Below are 20,838 nucleotides of genomic sequence, written 5' to 3'. Positions count from 1 at the left end.
TGAGTTCATTGCTATGCAATCATGAGAGCAGGAATAGGGCAAGCTGAATAAGCTATATCAATCATGGTTTCTAAAAAGCCCCTGAACAATGGTCTTCATTGGTTTGAGGGAACTGGGGTCAATAATTTATAGGGAATTTATCCTAATTTCTGGAAGTTACTATCTTGATAACCCATCAACCTTGGGTTTTTATTTTCCTGGGTTTTTTGTTTTTTTTTTTTGCTGTTCTATCAGGTACAATTTGGAGCAACTAATAAATTAGCAGGGTAAGAGACAGCTGATTTCTTAAGGAACTGTGCTTTATGTTGTAGTATTTGTGATTTAGTATACAGTTGTTTCCCTTATGAGGTAGGTGGAAACCAGTTTTAGCCCTTTTTATTGTTTGAGGAGGCTAGGGTGAAATATTCGATTTGATCTCCTTTCACTGAAGTCCCTTAATTCAAGTGACATGAGAAAGGAGAGTCATGATATAAGGAACCAGCAACATTACTGCTAGAAGTAAGAACCATGCTCCAAATTATGAGCCTAAACTAACTCTGTCACTGATAATTTTTTCTTCTTTTTCATTTATTAGCAATGTGGGAAATCAAAGCTCTATTCCTTATAATTTTTTTACCATATACTCAGAATGCATGAGCTACTAAGTATTGAAAATCATTTTTAAAAATCTAATTGTCAACTCAAGCTTCATCATTTCAATATTCTAACCCACTTTCAAAGAGTCAGTTTCTCCTTATCCCTAAAAATACTTTCCCAAAACTCATTCTGACTATGTGATAGAAGGAAGAAACCTTCTTAGGAGCAGGGATTATTCATTTTGTCTCTATTCACACACCTAACACAATGCTGAATATACAGTAGTTAATTAATAAATATTGGTTGATTGGGGTGTACACATATTACTATAGAGGAGGAGAAATACTAAGGTAAAACAGACAAGGTACCTGTACTGGGGGTTCCTGCCCTGTGTACTTGAGTGACATGAGAAAGGAAAGCCCTGATACAGGTACCAGGAATATTACAGTGAAGGAGATTTTTCACAGTTCCTAGGAATCATGCCCTAAATTATGGGCCCAAATCAGGTTCACAAATAGCAAATCAAATTGATGATGTGATACTCTGTATAATGGAAAGAACACTGAATTAGGATTCTGAAGACTTAGGTTTGAATTCTGACAATATGACTGAGCAATTTAATTCACCTTTCTGTGTCTGTTTCCTCTTTGATAAAATAAAAAGGTTATATTCAATGACATCTAAGATCTATTCTAGCTCTTGGTGATCTTATGATGCTCTGTTATTGATCACCTTCTGTGATATAGGAGGTTGGGGACTGTGTCCTTCTCAAGTGCCATCAGCTGGAGGACAGGTCAATTTTATGAAAGTTTCAATTTACCCCATTCACTCACTGATGAGTCTCTCTACAAAGGGATCCTTTAATTAACAAAAGAATTCAGCAAAAATCCACTTAAATAACACTCTCTTACAAAACACTTAAGGGCTGATTTTCATAAGGTATCATATAAGTAATTATTAGAGAATTTTAGAGTTAAAAGAGTTATTAGAGACTATCTAGTCTCTTTTTTACAGATTAGGAAGTGGATCCATAGGAAGAATTCATTTAGTGCCTACTTTAAACCATTTAGGTACTCTTGATGGAACTTCAAGGGCAAACCCCTAACATGGGGAAATGACTAAACATAGTTCATGCTGACTCCAACTGGGTTATCATTACGAGGAAAGCATCCTAGATACAGATGTATTGACTCCCCTAGCAAGATGGCCAGAGACATATTCACACAACATTGGGGATGCACGTGCAATTCCTCAGTTGTAATTCCCCAAAGACCAACAAGAAGATAACATAAAATGCTATTTTAGGACCAAGGAACACACTCAGAGACCTGGCTGAATTGGTTACTGATATAAATTTATGGAAATCCAATGCAGATTATCACCAAAACAAACATGGCAGCCTTCTTTGAAGATGCTGACCACTGTGTCCCAAGGATCTGTGTGGCAAGTGTGCTCAAAAGACATAGTCACTTGGGGTGGTCTGCATACCCACTCTGTATCCTCTTCCAGCTTCCTGCCCTATTATACTGACAATGGATTCAATTTATAGTAATGTAACCTATAGAAATATGAACACTAAGATAGTAACTCACAATATAAAGGATGTTGTCCTCTTTAAACAAAGATCATGGACAACATTAATGATGCACAATCCATAAGGTACTTTCTCTGAATTTTTCACTACTTGTGATAATGGAATTATATTTACCTTTCAAATCTTACTCAGTTCTCTTACCATTATCTTTTTAGCTCATTATCTACAGCACAAAATTAAAACATACTGGGTAGAAACCTAGGCCCTGAAAGGCTCCAGATCAATAAATTTAACTACATCTCATCAATGCAAAAAAAAAGAATTTCAATTTAGAATTTTTAATGGAATTTCTTAATTTCTTAAGTATGATCTAGTATAGCAAAGATAAGACAATCTAAACAGAACCCACCATTGTATAAATAATCCTGCATATTCAAAGTCTTAACTTTAATTAACAACTATAGGTTTCTTTAAAATTTCAATCTAGACTTCTAATTACTTTATGGTCTTTAAAATTTTAATAACAAAGATTCCCAGGGAGCTACAAATGAGGCAGGGTAATAGGCAGGCTAACAGGCAATTCCCACTATCTTCACGTATATGAACACATATAGACCATCCCAATTGAATCCCACTATGTAGTGAGACCAAATACCAACTTTACCATAGGAGAACAACTTCTCCTTCTATTCAAAAAAGGAGACTGGTTTAAAACCAGCTGACAGCATTCATTAACTCTATTCAAGTTCCTTCAAACAAACACATTTTTCATAAATGTAAAGCCTGTGCCAAAGATGAGATTTCATAAATATTTTAACTTTCCTATATCTGATATATTTTGAAACACCAAATTCTTTGATATTTTTGGTAAAAGAGAAATCTAGAAAAAAATACCTTCCCCTAAAGTAGCATCCTTGAAGTTCTCCTGCTCTCACTACTGCAAAAACAATCCTGTTATTAATTTTTTGCTAACTCCTTATTATCCAACAATATGATCTTCTAAATCTTCTCTGCTGTCCACCAAATTCCAACTCCATCTCATCCATCTTACTCCCAAAGGATAAATTCAACTTCCAATTCAATCAACTCCTCTACTTCATATTTAAAGCTTCTTTAAATCTTCACCTACTGCCTCCTCTTTTTCCCTTTGGTTCAGAGGATGACATGGTGTTTCTTACCAAATTTAACTCTTTAATGTGTACCACTGATCTCTTCCCATATGTCCATTGCCTATAGTACTTGCCTCTTTTTAAAGTGATCAATAATCTACTCATTTCCAAATCCAATTGTTTATTTTCTTAGTCTTCAATTTCTTTGATTTCTTTGGAAGTTTTAAATCTGTTGACCAGTAATTCACCAATGTGCTGTCATTTACTTCTGTAGGGGGCCTTGCTAGATTTCATCATATCTCTCTTCTTCCCAACCCTACCTATACTTTCATCTTCAATCTTTTCTTCTGTATTGACTCCTTCATCTCATTCCTCATCCTATTTGACCTCTCTGCCACCTCTGACAATTATCACTCTCTCCTCCTACATATCTTTCTCCTCGAGCTTTCTGTGGTTCTATTCTTTCCAGATTCTTTTAATAATCTCTTCTCTCTAAGGTTTTATGACAATGTATTCTTGATTCCTATACTACTTGTCTGATTGTTCCTTCTTAATCTCCTTTGTTGGATATTCATTGCAGATCACATTCACTAAATGTGGTTATCTCCTAAGGCTTTGTTAAGGTCGTATCTCCCTCTATATTATTTCACCCCATATTCATAGATCCAACTCTCACTTTTCTCCTGAGTTCCAGTCCTGCATCAACAACATCTTCTAGGACACTTCAAATTTGAGGTCTCATAAGTATCTCACACTCAACCTATCCAAAAGAGAACTCATTATTTTTCCCTCCTCCCCTCAAAACCCTTCCTCTCTTTCTGATGAAGGCAGGAATGGAAAGGAGAGAAAATTTACTTTTGTTCATTTGAATTTTTTACTTCTATTTCTTATTTTATTATTTCTTGGGGAGGAAGGTGAGGCAATTGGAATTAAGTGACTTGCCCAAGGTCATACAGTTAATATCAAGTGTCAGGTCCTCCTGCCTTCAGAGCTCTGTCACTTAAAAAAACAATAGCTTCTATTTTCCTGTATCACCCTGAACACCCTTTTGCCACCTATCCCTGCTCTTGAGAATTGGAAGATCAGAGAAAGAAGACAGTAAGCAAAACTCACCTGTAATTTTTCCTTGTCTGATTTTCTGGACCTTGTAGTGAATCGAGGTCCCCACCAGGAGATAAATGTCACAAGCTGGGTTCAGAAGGATGTTCTCCAAAATTAGCAACCTAACTTCTGCGGGGTGAACATTCTTTAAATGAAGAAAGGAAAAGGGTCAGAAAAGAGAGATTTTACATGTGTAAGTCATATTTAAATGTTACTAAGGGGGTGGGGAAATTAAAGGAAAATAAAAAGCAGGGCAATATACAATGTAATTCTTCCTGTAAAAATCCCAAATCTCAAACAGCTGGTTCAGAACCCCCAAAGGAATTGTGTCTAAAAGTATTGCAATAGAAGTCATTACAACAATTTCTACATAACAGACTTCTAATTCCTATTATAAATATAAAACATTCCAGACAGTCCCTTTGAGTGGTTTAGAAACAGAATTTGACCATTCTTGAGTAGAAACTTTACTACTTATATTTCTAAGCCATTCTATGGGGGTCTTGATTTTCCTTCATTTAAAAAAAATAGAATACAACTAATAAGAGACAAAGCCAGAGAGATACAGGAAGACTTTTTCTATTTACATTTTCTATTTTATATAATTAAAGCAAAGAGATAGAGGGTAGAAGGTCAAGGAAAAAAAGAGAGAAGGAAATAAGGGCAGGAAAAGGAAAGAAACAGAATTTGAGGGAATAGACAAAGAGACAGACAAATAGTATACAAGAAGAAAAGGCAAAAGAACCAGAGAGAGAATGAAGGATAAACACTTATATAAGTAGAATAAATCAGGCATTTGTGAAATAATGTCATCTTGATTCACTTCCTGCTACTTCTCCTTTACAAGACTGAAATTAAGTGGAGAGGCTGATAAGACCCCTGGAGCAAGGGTTGCCTGCTCCTATCCCAGCAAGCTGAAATCTAGGCAGGGGACAAATGGAAGGAATTCTTGCAACTTCTTGCAAATGTCCAGGCAAATGTCAGGCATCTTCCCCAGTATTCATCCTATCATACAATTCCTAGAATCCAAATGGGTAAATTTGGTAAGTACATCTTTTTTACATGAAAATCTTATCCTCTTGATCAATTTTATCTATCACAAGGAAATGGCTCACTGCAAAGCCAAGAGATTTGAGAGTAATGCTAAATTCAGTGTATGGAGGACACTGGTTTAATATATATATATATAATTTTTAAATATGTAAATTTGTAAAATATGTGAATGTATAAATCATTTCTGACTTCAAATGTGGAACTTTATTCTTTGCAACACCCAATTTCCTGAAGTCAGGGAGACCTGTATTCAAATTTTGCCTCAACACTTACTGACTCTGGGTTAACTCACTTATCCTTTCTTAGTCTCAGATCCTTCATTTGTAAAATGAGAGGATTGTACTCAATGACTTCTAAGGTCACCATTAGTTCTTATAAGAGCACAATTTTATTAAATTCTTATTCCACAAATTCAATCAATCAATAAGTCAATATAATTTTACCAGGCATTACTGGAGATCAAAAACAGGCAAAAGACAGTCCCTGCCCTCAAAAAGGTCACAATTGAATGGATGTTTTGCCATTCCCAATTAATGGACATTTGCTTTGTTTTCAGCTATTTCAGAATATTCTGGTATAAATATCTTGCTGTAAATGAGACCCAGATGTTATATCTCTGGAAGGCTATCCAAGTAATAAATCACCACAGTCAAATAACAAGGACATTTGAGTCACTTTCTTAGCATGATAGTAAATGGTATCCTAGATCTTCTTTGCAAATAGTTGCTAGCATATTGTCTTCCTCTTTAGATTATAAGCTCCATGAGGGCAAGGATTGTTTTCTTTGCATCTCAAGTGTTACAGAGTAGGCACTTAATAAATCCTTATTTACTTGATCAGAGAAAATAAAAAAAAAAACTTATTTAGAGCCTAGACCTAGCCTGAATCTTCCAATACTTGATACTTTAACTGCTATATACTCTGGATTATATTCTTCCTTCTCTCAGCTTTCTGGTTATATGCTGAGGCTTAGGTGCATAAATTAATTTCCAATTTTTATTGAATGAAAAATGGTAAAGATTCAAGACACTATTGTGTTTTGTTATCAATAGCAAATCATGAAACGTTTTTGTGTCTGTTTCCTTATCTGTTTTTTTTTTAGTTTTTTTGTAAGGCAAATGGAGTTAAGTGGCTTGCCCAAGGCCACACAGCTAGGTAATTATTAAGTGTCTGAGACCAGATTTGAACCCAGGGACTCCTGAAGCCACCTAGCCGCCCCTTCCTTATCTGTTAAATGGAGATAGTAACAGTTAAAACTACCTACACTCAGAGTGTGAGTATACCCTGTGAGCAATCATTATTATTCTAACAACACCATTCTAAGTTAACACATTTATTTCCTACCAAAACTTTCAATGCTTCTAATATCCACTTAACTGGTACATAAAGTGAATCAGATGAGCTAAATGTAAATGGGTATCACTTTCTTGGTTGGTTAAGTTACAAAATTAAGGAATGTAAATGAAATGCAAAAATCTTCCTGTTAAAAAAGATATGCCCAAAGAACCTGGAAAGTAGACTGTGCTAACTAGAAAGGGCAATTTCGTTACTGTGGTTAAAATGGAAACTCAGTTACTTTAGATCACAAAGAAATAAAAAGCATAAATTCACATGAGAGCTGGGAAGGATGCCAGCATAACAGTTAAGCACACTTGTCTATTGGCCCTTTGATCACAACACCTTTAGAGATGAGACACTAATGAGATGAAATGTATTTCTGAGTGCGGTCGAGAACAACTTGGGGCAGGAGGGGTGGTCAGGGAGGTGGTCAGCCCTCCTCCATTCAACTGTCCTCTGAAGTCAACTCAGAATTAAGATGATTTTTCATCAGAAAAATTTTAGACTGAGAGTCAAATAGGAAAGGAAAGACTGGCTAAGTGTTGGGTATTGGAGAGTTAGGGGGATGTTGGAAGGAAATCCTGTGACATAGCTAGGAACCCTAAATCACTTATGTGTCTCAATGGTCAGACAGACAATTCTGAGGCAAAAACTCAATCTCCTAATGAGCTGTTGGCACAGCTCCTCTCAGCTATGCCCATTGAAAGAAAAATGAATGAATTCCACTTTGAGGAGAGGGGAGAGCTCAGACACATAATTCTTTTTCTTCCATCAAAGCTCTGTGTCACAGCTTCAGAACTTCAACTCAAGAGGAAGAAAATTGCATTAATAATAATAATACAATAAAGGACTGAACTTATGTATGAAATAGATACTAATAGAAAAGAGTAGAGAGGCTAGGTGGTGCAGCAGATAGAGCACAGGCCCTGAAGTCAGAAGATCTGAGTTCAAATCCAGCCTCTGACAATTTTTACTTAGCTATATGACCGTGGGCAAGTCACTTAATCCTACTGCCTTACCAAAAAATCCACACACACACCCAAAAAAGACCAAAAGTTAGTCCTTAATTAATAAGTGGTTAAAGAATATGAACAAATAGTTTTCAGATAAATTTTAGACACACCATGGAACACAAGAAAAAAAATATTTTGAATACAAATAACCAAGGGAAAAGTCAATTAAACCAACCCTGATGTTTCATTTCACACCTATAAAATTGACAAAGATGATAAAAGACTGAAATAGTTTATGCTGGAGGAGTCCTGGGAAGACAGACATACTAACATATAGATAATGGAACTGTGACATAATTCAATCATTCTACAAAATAATTTTCAACTAAGCTAGAAAAATGACTAAACTAGTCATACCCTTTTAATCACTTTTCCTAGTATTGGACAGAGACCCTCAGGGAGGTCAAAAAAAAAAGAGGAAAAGGACATATATATATATATGTATATATATATACACTAAGATATTCTTAGTAGCCTATTCTATGGTACTATAAAACATGAAACAAAGAAGGTGCCCATTCAGTGGTTGAATCATTTGTAGTGCAGGAATGTAATGTTATAATACCATACCATAAGAAATATCAATGAAACTGAGAAATTTGGGAAAATGTATCAACTGATGAAAGAGTGAAGTAAGCAAAGCAAAAAAAAAAAAAAATACAGTGACTCCAACATTGAAGTGAAAATGAAATGAAAAAGGAAACAAAATGAAAAAAAAACATTAGAAACTCAAATGAAGTACAATTAATACAATGTCCTATAAAACTTTATAAGACTGATAAAAAAAACATAATACCATCATGCCTGCCTTTTGGAGAAAAGGCAATGGATTATTAGTGCACCATCAGACAATCAATTTGTCAGCATGCTTTACTTAAGTGTGACTTTTTTGGGCTGTTTTAAGAAAAGGAGCTTTCATTTTATCTTAAGAGGGGATATATGACTATTGATGTTAAAAATTTTTTAAAAAGCATCAAGAAAAATTTTAAACCATCCTCTGAAATTCCTTTCTTGTGAAATATTGAGCTGGAAACTCTTCGTATATTTATAATTTGGGGGACTTTTGTTTTCAAATATATTTTCAGGTGCCTGAAGCATATTTTCATCTAAGCATCTTTTCTCTTTACTTTGGGGATTATTAGGAATTTGCCATGCAATACTACCTTATACACCACTTCTTGAATCCGAGCCTTCAACTTGGAACTCCCTGTCTTCATTCCAGACACTAAAATTGTATCTCCTTGCTTGGCCACTTTCTCCATCTCTGATATGTAGGAAGGAGGTATATAAGTAGACTCTAAAAACTTGAGGATCCTGGAATAGAAATTATATATTTTACAGACTCAGAAGTGTAGGACACAGAAAAATGTAATTCAATGTACAGTCAGCGTTCTTTAGATTATATGGAGGCATTTAAATTCCATGGTGTGTCTAAATATGTACATTCTATACATTACCGGTTGCAAAAGATTCAAAATTAAATTGGAGATTCCAGTCATACAAAACATTCAGTTGAATACATTTTTATTCTCGCTTAATCCTTTGATATCATTTATTTTCATTGAAAAACCAAAATGCTTTCTAAAAAATTGTTTTATTTTTTTAAATCAGCAAAAAAAAAAAAACCCCTGCCTTTCAGAATATTCTTTTAGGGTTTGTCAAATCTTGAAATTGGTTATCCTCCAGCTCCAGGACTTAGGTGCTTCTGAATGTGGGAGACCCACCTAGGTGGGAAGAAAGTCCAAGGGATATAGGTAAAGTGCCACCCCACCAGAAATGTCCAGGTAAATTGAGAGAAAATTGTAAGGCAAATTTCCCTTTAAACACTGCAGAGTAGCCCAGCTTGGAGAACACATCCTCCGGTGACACATATGACAGATGCAAAGCATCATAGATGCTAGGACAGTCCAGGTAAACCTAAAGTCATCAATAATTGTGAGGAGTGTGCTAGGTTTATAAAGGATAAATAAAGAGATAAGATGTTTCCTTTAATGAAATAAGACTTATTCAATACCACCAACAATGTCACCTAAGTCAAGAAAACTCCCATTTTTGTCACCGACCAGCAGACTTGAAAATTAAATTTGATCGTCCAAAGAAATGCCTCAGAAATCAGCCCTACAACATAAGGATTATCTGCAGCACACTAATGAACCCACGAATCATCTATTTTACTTCCTTTGAATGGACAAGAAAAACTCACCAGTAGTTAATATCCTTTAATCAACTATCTTTTTCTCTTTCCCATTCAATACTTATTAATATACTGATTTTAAAAAAAAACTCAAAAGCATAGCATATTTATCTCTAACTAGAATCAACTTTAAACAACCAGAGTGAGGTATTGCCATGAGGCCCTCCAGTTATCTCTGCATTTTATCCTTGACTGCTGGCTGCAGGAAACTATTCAACCCATACCTTTCTGTACAAAAATACTAATTTTTAAAAACCCTAGTGCTAACCTATATAATTTGTGATCCTGATCTTATCATCTGGTGAGTTAGCTCATATTATAAATCACAGAATTTAAAGCCAGAAGGGACCTTAGAATTCACTTAGTCCAACTTCCTTAGATGAAATAACCAAGGACTCAAAAGGTAAAGCAATTCATCAAAATCCCCAGGCAGAAAGTAACAGATCTGGGATCCAAATCTAGTTTTTCCAAGTCAAAACTCAGCATTCTTTCCCTACTAGCTTTGGGACATTCACAAATTTCATGATCAAGTAATTTTAGTCTTCTGTCAGTCTTCAAATTCTTAAGTATATTTGTATATCTAGAACATGGGATAGTGACCAGGACATATAAATCTTTTTTTCATTTTCTCCTTTATTCATTCGCTCATTCATTTATATTTATGAACTTGGAAGCTGATAGAGAATTCTGTGCTTGAAGTCAGGAAGATCCCAGATCCCACCTCAGACAAATATTTACTAGTTGTTCAAATCTGACAATGTCATTTATAATTTCCATGATCTTGAGCAACTCTGCCTTGAGTAATTTATCCATACAGATAAAGGCGCTAGATCTCCATAATCTCTTCCAGGGCTGAATCTATGATCCTAGATAAACCTAAGGACATTCAGGTGGCACAGTGGACCAAGCACTGGACTGGAATCAGGAAGTCCCTAGTTCAAATGTGATTTCTGACACTTTACTAGCTGTATGACCTTGGATAAGTCACTTAATCCTGTTTGTCTCAGTTTCCTCATCTCTAAAATGAACTAGATAAGGAAATTGAAAACAGTTCCAGCCTCTTTCCCAAGAAAAACTTCAAATCACGATTGAAAAACAAACAAGAATCTATACAAAGTACACTTAAATTTCTGAGTGTGTATCAGGGGAACAGAAAAGAGAGTGGATGATGGTGTTTTGGGTTATCTCCATGGCAGCACTTATTCATTAGGATATGGGAATAACACTAATAAATGGCATTTACCTAGCACTTTTGATTTTTTCAAAGCATTTTATTCACATTATCTCATTTGAACATCATGTAAAACTTGTGAGGTTAAGAACAAGTATTATTATCTCCATTTTAAAGATGAAGAAATTAGGACTCACAGGGTTTAAGAAATGTCAGATACTAGGGCACTGAGTTCAGGACAAGTCAATACCTTTGTTCATAGGGAAAGAGAGTTTACTAATGGCCCTAAATTGGGTGCCAGCCTCTGGGAAATCTGTACCAACCAGATGTGGAAAAGTAAGAACCTTTAATGAGGCTTTCTTCAAAGTCAGTTATCTAGTAAACCATATTTGGGATGAACTAACACTATTTTAACACTAAAAATAAATGAATAAACTTCAGGATTATGTTATGGACCAAGCCTAGACTTTTAAGACACCCTCAAAATTTAAATAGTAATGAATATAACAATGTCCATCAGGGATCTAGCTTTGATCATTTGCTTGCTATGGGCCAGACACTATGCAAAGCACTAAGCATAGAAAAAAAGATATAGACAATCCCTGCCCTGAAGCAGCTTACAGTCTAACTGAGGAGAGGGATTGACCTGCAAACAACTGCATAAACAAGATACAAAGAAGATAAATTGAAGTACAACCTCAGAGAAGAGACACTAGCAATAAGAAAATTTTTTAAAATTTGTTATAAAAAGCTAACTAAGAAAAGATAAGAAAAGGTCTATCTCAATGGATTCTCAATAAGCAAACTGTGTCAAAATACCCAGAGAAAAGTGAAGGGAGTATAACATTTCATAATGTACCTATTGCTATGGTCAATATGGCAAAACTAATGAAATGCTTAATTTGGACCAAATAAAATTTACTTTATCTCTTTCTTTAAGAAAAAAAAAAGGAAAACAAGGAGTATCTACAGGAGGACCTGAGTTCAAATCCAGTCTCAGACAATAATTACTTAGTTATGTGACCTTGGGCAAGTCACTTACCCCCAATGCCTTGCAAAAAAAAAAAAAGGAAGACATTCAAAGATTGCTTACCTGAGAGCATTATGAGAGTCTGAGAAACCATCAGTTTCTGTATCTTTTACAATTGTCCAATCAAATACCAGCCCAGCCAAAGTGCTGAATGTGTTGCCTAGAAAAAAAAGCAGATAGATGGGTAAAAATGAATACAGATTGCACCAGTCTTTGTTATATATTAGTGAGCGGTATCATCTATGTCAGGGTATGCCTTACATTTAGTACTCTTATTGTTCAGCTGTTTCAGTTGTGTCCAACTCTTTTGTGACCTCCAATTGGGGTTTTCTTGACAAAGATACAAGATCAATTTACTGTTTCCTTCTCCAACTCATTTTACAGATAGTTTCTTTATCTAAGTCAAATAGAGTTAAATGACTTGCTCAGGATCACACAACTAGTAAGAGTCGAAGGCAAAACTTAAACCCAGGAAGACGAATCTCCCCATTTCCAAACCCAGGGCTCTAACCACTGTACCACCTCAGGTCCCATGCATGTAATGCTAGAAAAGATAAAAAAAATGGAAGAAATGGCAGTGGCCTCTGACTGAGATGGGAATCTAAGACTGATACATATGAAACAGTTATAGATAGGTTATAATTAAGGGCTAAATTGTGTGTCCAAGGAGCCAGAGACTCCACCCAGCATAGACCTTGAAGGGATCTAGACAATCACTCTTGGGAGGCTGGATTATTGCTCACCTTGTCCCTTCTTAATGTGTTTAAATCATCCAGGTGTTACTGTACTTGGTTCCTGTGTAGTGATTTGTACAATCTTGATCCCTTCATCCCTCCTGCCTCATTCATCAATGCTGCGTACTGATTGATACTTTTGTTCTGATTTATATTGTCTTGTCTCCTCAAAACAGAGCAGCTAGACAACTGAACTGCCCATCTCTGCATCTCCTTGATTGTAAATACTCAAAGGATACCTTGGTTGCTGGAAAAACCCAGATTCAAGGGTTACTAGGGATTTGGAAGTGAGGTGTGGTAGAAGTCTCCAATGTTCCCCCATGCTTCCTTTGCCCCTTATTGAGCACTACAGTCTAAGATGATCTTCCAAATACTGAATAATAAAAACAACTTCACTCACATATGATACTTATTAATCTTCTGAATTTATAAGAAGCACCCCCCCCCTGGTTTAAGTAGGTCAGCTTGTTGAATATTAATTACCTAAGTCACTCTGATCTGCTTGGTGGAAAATGTGTCATTTCCCTATGTTATGTCCCTAAAGATACTGATCATTCAAATAACAGCTATATGGCTAGCCACTTTCTAAAAGATTGGCAATGAACTCAAGGGGCAGAATAAGGAAATATATGCTTTGCATGACTAATATGGAAATATGTTAAACATGATTGTACACATATAACCTGTATCAGATTAGTCACTACCATGGAGGGGGGAAGGGAGAGAGGTAGAAAAAGATGGAACTCAAATGCTTACAAAAAAGATGAATGTTGAAAACTATCTTTGCATGTAATTGGAAAAAATAAAATTAAATTAATTCAAAAAAAAGAAATATGTTTTAAACATGACCAAGGTAGGGATCTGTTTTGCTTGATTATGAATATTTATTGCAAAGGTTTAGTTTTTCTCCCCACCCCCATTCCCATGCTAGAGAGAAAGAAAATGGATTCTTATTAGTTAAAAAAAATTCATAAAAATTAATAACTCAAACTAAGATAAAAAACAAATAATGCCTGTATTTTTAGAAGATATACATAGATAAGAGTCATTCATTTTCTGACATTCTTGTTAAATCTCCCTAAATTCTTTTTTCTTTTTTTTTTAAGGTTTTTGCAAGGCAAAAGGGGTTAAGTGGCTTGCCCAAGGCCACACAGCTAGGTAATTATTAAGTGTCTGAGACCAGATTTGAACCCAGGTACTCCTGACTCCAGGGCCGGTACTTTATCCACTACGTCACCTAGCTGCCCCAATCTCCCTAAATTCTTAGGGAATTTTATGGGCCAATTTCATTCATTCCGCAGTTTAGTAAATTGATAAACATTTAGGAAGTGTTCACTATGCTAAGTATAGGTATTAAGGAAGAGTCAAAAATATTGTTCCTGATGCCAAAGAGCTTACATTCTAATGGTGCAATAACATGTAAATAACTAAATGCATAGAAAATATATACTGAGTGATCAAAGATAATCTCTGAGGAAAGGTGCTAGCAGCTGAAAATGGAAAGGGTATCCTAAAAAGAAGATTCTATCCGAGTTTCAAGGGAAACCAAGGAAACAAGGAAGGAGGACATTCCAGGAACAGAGGAAAACAGGTGCAAAAGCGAGGAACTAGAAGATTGTGAGGCCATATGTAAATAATAGCCAGTAGGCTAGGGAGGGAAGTAGGAAGGGAAAAAAACTAGAAAGGTAAGAAAGTTATGAAGGGCTTTAAATTCCAAAAAGAGGACTTTATATTTGACCTTGGGGAGGTGTGGCTGCTAAGGGGTGCCATAGTAAACAGGGAGTCAGGCCTGGAGTCAAGAAGACTCATCTTCCTGATATCAAATCCAACCTTATACACATTTGCTAGCTGTGTGACCCTGAACAAGTTGTTTCACCCTGTTTGACTCAGTTTCCTCATCTATACAAGGAGCTAGAGAAGGAAATGGCAAACAACTCCAGTACAGCTGGACATGATTGAAAAGTGATTTAACCAATATTTGACCTTAGAGCTATGGACAGCGAAGTGGCACAGTGGATAGAGCAATGGCCTTGAAATCAGGTGGACAGGAGTTCAAATCCAGTCAAGTCAGACTTGACTACCAGCTTGGTTAAGTCACTTAACCCTGATAGCCTCAAATCCATTGCTACCTCCAGTTGTCCTGATTTGTGTCTGGCCACTGAACCCTGGACTCTGGAGAAGAAGTGAGGCTGGTGACTTAGCACAGCACCCCTTCATTCAAATTCAATTCACATGCTTGTCGTGGCATCACCTGAAGTCATGGTCTTCTTCAAGAATGAAGGAGAGGGGCAGCTAGGTGGAGCAGTGGATAGAGCACTGGCCCTGGAGTCAGGATTACCTGGGTTCAAATCTGGTCTCAGACACTTAATAATTACCTAGCTGTGTGGCCTTGGGCAAGCCACTTAACTCCATTTGCCTTGCAAAAAAAAAAAAAAAAAAAAGAATGAAGGAGAAACATCAACATAAAGCCACTGAAGTTTATTGAATTACAAATGGGGGAGAATGGCTTAGACTGAGGTAAAAATTTGAGACAAAAAGACCAATTAGAAGGCAATTACAACAATCTCAATGAGAAGTGATGAGGATCTTTGCTAAGGTGGTGGCTTGTATGAGTGTGGAGAAACACATGTATATAAGAGATGTTCCGTATAAAGGAAGAAAAAACAAGATTTAACAATAGGTCAGATAAAGGGTGAATTGAGGATGAGCATGAGCCTAGATATTTGGGAGTGTCTTCATAGTAATTGAGGATTACTTCTGGAACATATGCTTAAGAAGAAGGACTAGACACTTTTTCTAATCCTCTCCTAAATAGGACTTATGTGCAAAAGATAAAGCTATTTCAGCTGTCACTACAGTCTAAAGCATTGAGAACCTAAATGAGGTAACTCAATAAAGAGAATTAGTAGAAAAGGCTAATAATCTCTAATTCAGCAGTCCTTTCCTCAGTGACTGCCATAATCTGACAAAGATTTACAAGGTGACACACAGCTTTGCAAGACAACTCAATTTTGCCCCACTTAGCTGTCATGTCTTAGAAAGCCATAAGTTTAATCTTCTCAGCATATGGGGTTTCAATAGTGCTCAACCAAAGAACTGAGGAACAGAGGAAAGTGGGATAGGGAACAAGTATGTGGGAGACTCCACTAGAACTGGGAAAAAAAGAGAAGTGGCATCCAGGTGTGGCCAGTTTTGTACCCTCAGAAGCCACCTGGGGCAGAAAGAGAATTGAGGGTCATTCAGCTCCCAAAGAAGTCTCTTTCAAAAGGAAAGGAGTTAGCAAGTAAGGAATAAGGAAATAATGGGGGGGGGGGACAAATTACCATAGATTTCAGGATGGAAAAAATTCAGTTATAGATCTTGAACATAAGCAGATATTAATACAAGGAAGATATTGATAATAAAAGGAAATATGTTCCCCAAATCATCAAAGAAAAATGAAACAGCACTTGATGAGACAGAAGACCTTGAGGAGTCCCACCAGAATATGGAATCATAGCAGGATATTTGCAAATGGTTTAAGAGAGAATAATAGAGAAATCTGGAAGAGGGGGAAACCTGGGAAAAAAGAGAATGAGTTCTGCCTTAAATATGTTAGAGGTTCAGAAAAAGGAGACAGTGGTTCAGGATGTCCAGATGATAGTTGGTGATAAGACAGTTAAGTTCAGAAGAGAAACTAGATCTATGGGAGCTAAAAAGATCAAGAAAGATAGTGTAGAAGAAAAAGGGGCTCAAGACAGAGCCTTTGGTTTGGCCTAGATGAAGATCCCGAAATGGCAACTCAGAAGAGTAGTCGAATACGTAGGAGAATAAAAAAAAGAATAGTATCACAAAAATCTAAAGGGGAGAGATTATCCAGGAGAAGGGAGTGATTAAGTGACAGTTTGTAGAGAGGTTAAGACAAATGTGTACTAAGAAATGGTCATTAAAGAGTGGAGCCGCTCGCCGGCTTCGCCTTGGGGCCGGGGGCACCAGGGCTGCGAGCTTCATGGCCCGTGTGCGGGGCACCCTGGCCGCAGCAGGTGACACAGGCACGGCGGCTGCAGCGAGGCCGGCCCCGGGCAGTTCTAAAAGATGAGTCGTGGATATTCAGAAAACAATAATTTTCTGTGCAATAATCAAATGGTGTTGGACATGATCCTTTATTCTCTAATTGGAGTACCTCAGCCTATCAACTGGGAAACAGTACCAAGACTAGTGACTGGATTAACATCAAAAGAGTGTGCAAAAAAGATTTGATGAACTGAAAAACAGTGGGAAGTTCACCTGTTGACAACCAGTACAGTCCTCTCATGGCAACTGGAGGAAGTCCTGTTGAAAACTTAGCCACATACATCAAATCCTCACTCCTTGACACACGGAGAATTTCAGGAGCAACCTCTTAGGCAGAATTCAGTTTCCAAAACAGGAAGACCTAATATAGCTTCAACAAGGAATTGTTCTTCAGAAAATGAAAACTGTACTGCTCATAAAGATGGAGAGAAGGCTGATGAAGCAGAAGGGTGCTACAAATATAAATGAAAACTTTGGAGAGTGACTGAAAGAATCTAAAGAACATTTTTTTTCTTTATCTCATTGATTTTATAACTGGAGAGCCTAGATTTGTTTTCAGTATCTCAATATTATTAAAGTCTTTTTGATTGAAATATTTAATTGCCTTACAATATGTTAGAAATGTTCTTATTGTTTTAACTGTATGCCACTGGGACTTAATGTCAAATTCTTTTTTTTTAAATTTTATTTATTTAAAGCAATGGGATTAAGAGTGACTTGCCCAAGGTCAGTGTCTGAGACCAGTTTTGAACACTGGTCCTCCTGACTCCAGAGCCAATGGTCTATCCACCACCTAGCTGCCCCCAAATTTTTTTTAATGAATTTCACTGATTTGTTGTTCTCAACTAATAATTAAATATTATATCTGACTTTGGGAAAAAATGTTTAATTATGAATATAAATTTTCATAATCATTAAAAAAAAGAAATGGTCATTAAATTAGAAAATAAAGTGTTTTTTTTCTTGGAAAAGGCAGTTTCAGTTCAATTATGAGTTGTGAAGCCAGAATGCAGAAAGTTTAAAAACAAGTGAAAAGAGAAAATGGAGTCACCTCATATAAGCAGCAGCCAAGAAGGAGAGAGATTATCAGATAAAAAGTTAGCATAGGTCACAAATAAAAAGAAGGAATTTTTTTCTTTTTTAATGAATAAATATGGTTGTGTTTAGAGGCAGGAGGGAAGGAGTTATCACTGAGAGTATAAAAAAGTATCATAGCTATAGATATATCCAGTAAATTTGGTCTTTTTCTCTAAAGGAAATCAACTTTAGCAAGAAAGAAGACAAAGTCTTATCTCAAAGGAGTTTGTAGAACTGCTGTTGAAGTTATTATTGGGAAAAGTAGTAAGTTTTCTAGCTTGCTCTTAGATCTTAAGAGAGCTATGGGGTTTTTCTGCATTTTGTTGGGAAGGGGTGATATTTTTGTCTGAAAACCAAGAAGCAAAAAGGAATTCAAGGGAAAGGTCTTGACACATCAGAGATATTTGGTAGTATTGGGAGAAGCTGTATTATTATCCTGCTAGGATGTTAACATTGACACTGAGGGAAGTCAAAACTGTAGAGGAAAAAAAAATTTGGAATTTTGCCCAAAGCCCAAAGCATCCATAGAATCATAAATTGAGAATTGGAAGAGACCTTTAGAAGACATCTAGTTCAACCCTCAAATTTTACGGGTGAAGAAATTGATGCCTAGAGAGGCTAAGGTCCTGGCCCAAGATCAGATGGGTAACATATCTAGAATGGAAAACTCAGGACCTCTGACTCCAAATCCAGAAATCTTTCACTTTACCAAATATTTATATTACATAACTGTGAAAAACTCATTATTCATATTGCAAACTCTATTGAAAACTCATTAGATACAATCATTTCTCAATTTTCCCTAAAACTAGTCTCTCCCCATTTCAAATCTATCCCACTCATTCTGCCAGAGTCATCTTTTTCAAGCATAGTTCTGACAACATGATTGCCCTTTTCTAGAACTTCTGGCCTATGGAATAATATTCTAGCTCCTTGGCCTGGCATTCAAGGCCCCCAAATGTCCCTGAAACTTTATTTCACTACTTTCTCCTCTTTCTTCTTTATCCTCAAAGCACATCCTCTGTTCTAGCCAAGGTCAGGTCCTCATTCACTCCTACCATGACTTGTTCATACTGTTCTTCCCACATAGATTATCTTCTCTTCTCTTCCTAGTCTCATCCAAAAGGCATGCAATGGATCAGTTAATCAATAATCATTTATTAAGGATTCATTATGTTCCAGGCACCATGTTGGGTATGAGAAATACAAATATAATGAATGAAACAATGTCTCTGAATTTCATCTCTATTTTATATAGGGAAACAATATGTATAGATATAAGTATTCAAAGAATGTACAAATATATACATAATAAATATATTGAGATAGGGAGAAAGGGCAATGACAGCTGGGGATCAGAAGAGGATTTGTGGTATTTGAGTAATATTTTAAAGAAAGAAAGGAATTATGTGAGGAGGATAAGAAGAGGGATTACATGCTAAGCATTAGAGACAGTCAAGGCAAAGGCACTGGGATAGAAGATGCAATGCTGTGTAGAACAGAGAGACAGTCAGTTTGGAAAGAGAGACAGTTAAAACAAGACTGGAGAGAGAGGTTAGGTCCAGATCAACAAAGGATTTAAAAGTCAAACAGAGCAGGTTATATTTTATTCTGGAGACAATAGGGAGTTTATTGGTAGGAAGTGGAACAGCCAAATCTGGGCTTAAGGAAAATTACTTTAGCAGGTATGTGGAGGAAGGAGAGGGACTTGAGGCAGGAAGAATAAAGTCTTAACTTTGTAAATTGAGAGAAGGTGTTGGATTTAAGAGATGGTGTGGAGTTATAAACAAATTTTGGCAACTAATTAGATATACTGGGTTAGGAATTAAAATTCTAAAAATAATGGAAGAATGGAAAAATAGTAATTTCTGAAAAAATTCTTTTTACTATACAATGGAAAAATAGTAAATTCTGAATGGTGTGAATTTTGGGGAAAATTTTTAATATACATTTTGAATTTAAAATATTTCTGGGACATCCAATTTGAAATATTACTTATTAAACAATTGGTGATGAAAGACTGCAGTCCAGGGAAGAAGTTGTGGCTAGATAGCTAGATAGGTGAGTCACCTGTATAAAGATGATAACCCTAGAGAGTTGATGACGTTACTAAGAGTGTAGAGAGGGAAGGGGGAAGAGGGTCAAGGCCAAATACTTGGAAAATATCCACAGTTAGGGAATTTGATATGATGAGCCAGTAAAGAAAACCAAGATGGGACAGGCAGATAGGTAAGAGAACCAGGAGAAAGCAGCACCATGAAGACCCAGAAAACAGAAAGTATGAAGAAGGAAATTCTGGTCAATAAAGCCAAAAGCTATAGAGAAGTCACGAAGGACAAAGCCTGAGAAAAAAAAGTCATCAGATTTTGCAGTTAAGATAACATTGGTAACTGGGAGAGATCAGGGAACATGATAAACAGGTGATCAGTATGGTTGCTGAAAGAAAACTTTGACCTTTCTTTCCTTTTTCTCTAGTCTTTACCACCAAGCTCTTAGCTTTGAAAGATTCTATACTGAAACGTCTTTCCTCTAATCTGAGCAATTTGTCAGTGGAGGCGAAATATAATGCAAAATTCTAGAGAAGTATATTTACAATTATTATTTCAGATGTCTAAAGCAAGACCCAGAAGACCTTTCCAGACTGGAAAAACTAATTAAGTTCTCTCTGGTTCAAGGTTTAAGCTGAATGACAGAAGCAGGACAGAGAGAGCAGACAACAGAGGCGAGAGAAAGAGAAGAGGGGGGAAAAGAAAAAAGGAAAGAATTTCTCTAGAGAAACAGGAGAGAGAGCCAGAGAGCCAAAGAGCCAGAGAGAGCTATAGGGAGATGAAGAAAGAGAAAGAAGAAGAGGAGGA

General features: G+C 36.3%; 1 protein-coding gene across 3 annotated transcripts in view; it reads right to left on the bottom strand.

The window, feature by feature from the left end:
- The window catches only part of NUP210 (nucleoporin 210), a 178,069-nt gene that overhangs the window by 98,590 nt on the left and 58,641 nt on the right, over positions 1–20,838 (bottom strand). For all 3 annotated transcript variants that reach the window (XM_074198373.1, XM_074198375.1, XM_074198374.1), the window contains 3 exons: positions 12,183–12,279; positions 8,888–9,038; positions 4,333–4,465 (listed from right to left, as the gene is read on the bottom strand). In XM_074198373.1, coding sequence (XP_074054474.1) covers positions 4,333–4,465; positions 8,888–9,038; positions 12,183–12,279 — 381 coding nt within the window. The remainder of the gene's footprint in view (positions 1–4,332; positions 4,466–8,887; positions 9,039–12,182; positions 12,280–20,838) is intronic.

Source organism: Macrotis lagotis, chromosome 8 (assembly GCF_037893015.1).
Source record: "Macrotis lagotis isolate mMagLag1 chromosome 8, bilby.v1.9.chrom.fasta, whole genome shotgun sequence".
NCBI classification, from domain to species: Eukaryota; Metazoa; Chordata; class Mammalia; order Peramelemorphia; family Peramelidae; genus Macrotis; species Macrotis lagotis.
Note: the sequence above shows the minus strand (reverse complement) of the source record. Positions and strands in the feature narration are given on the sequence as shown.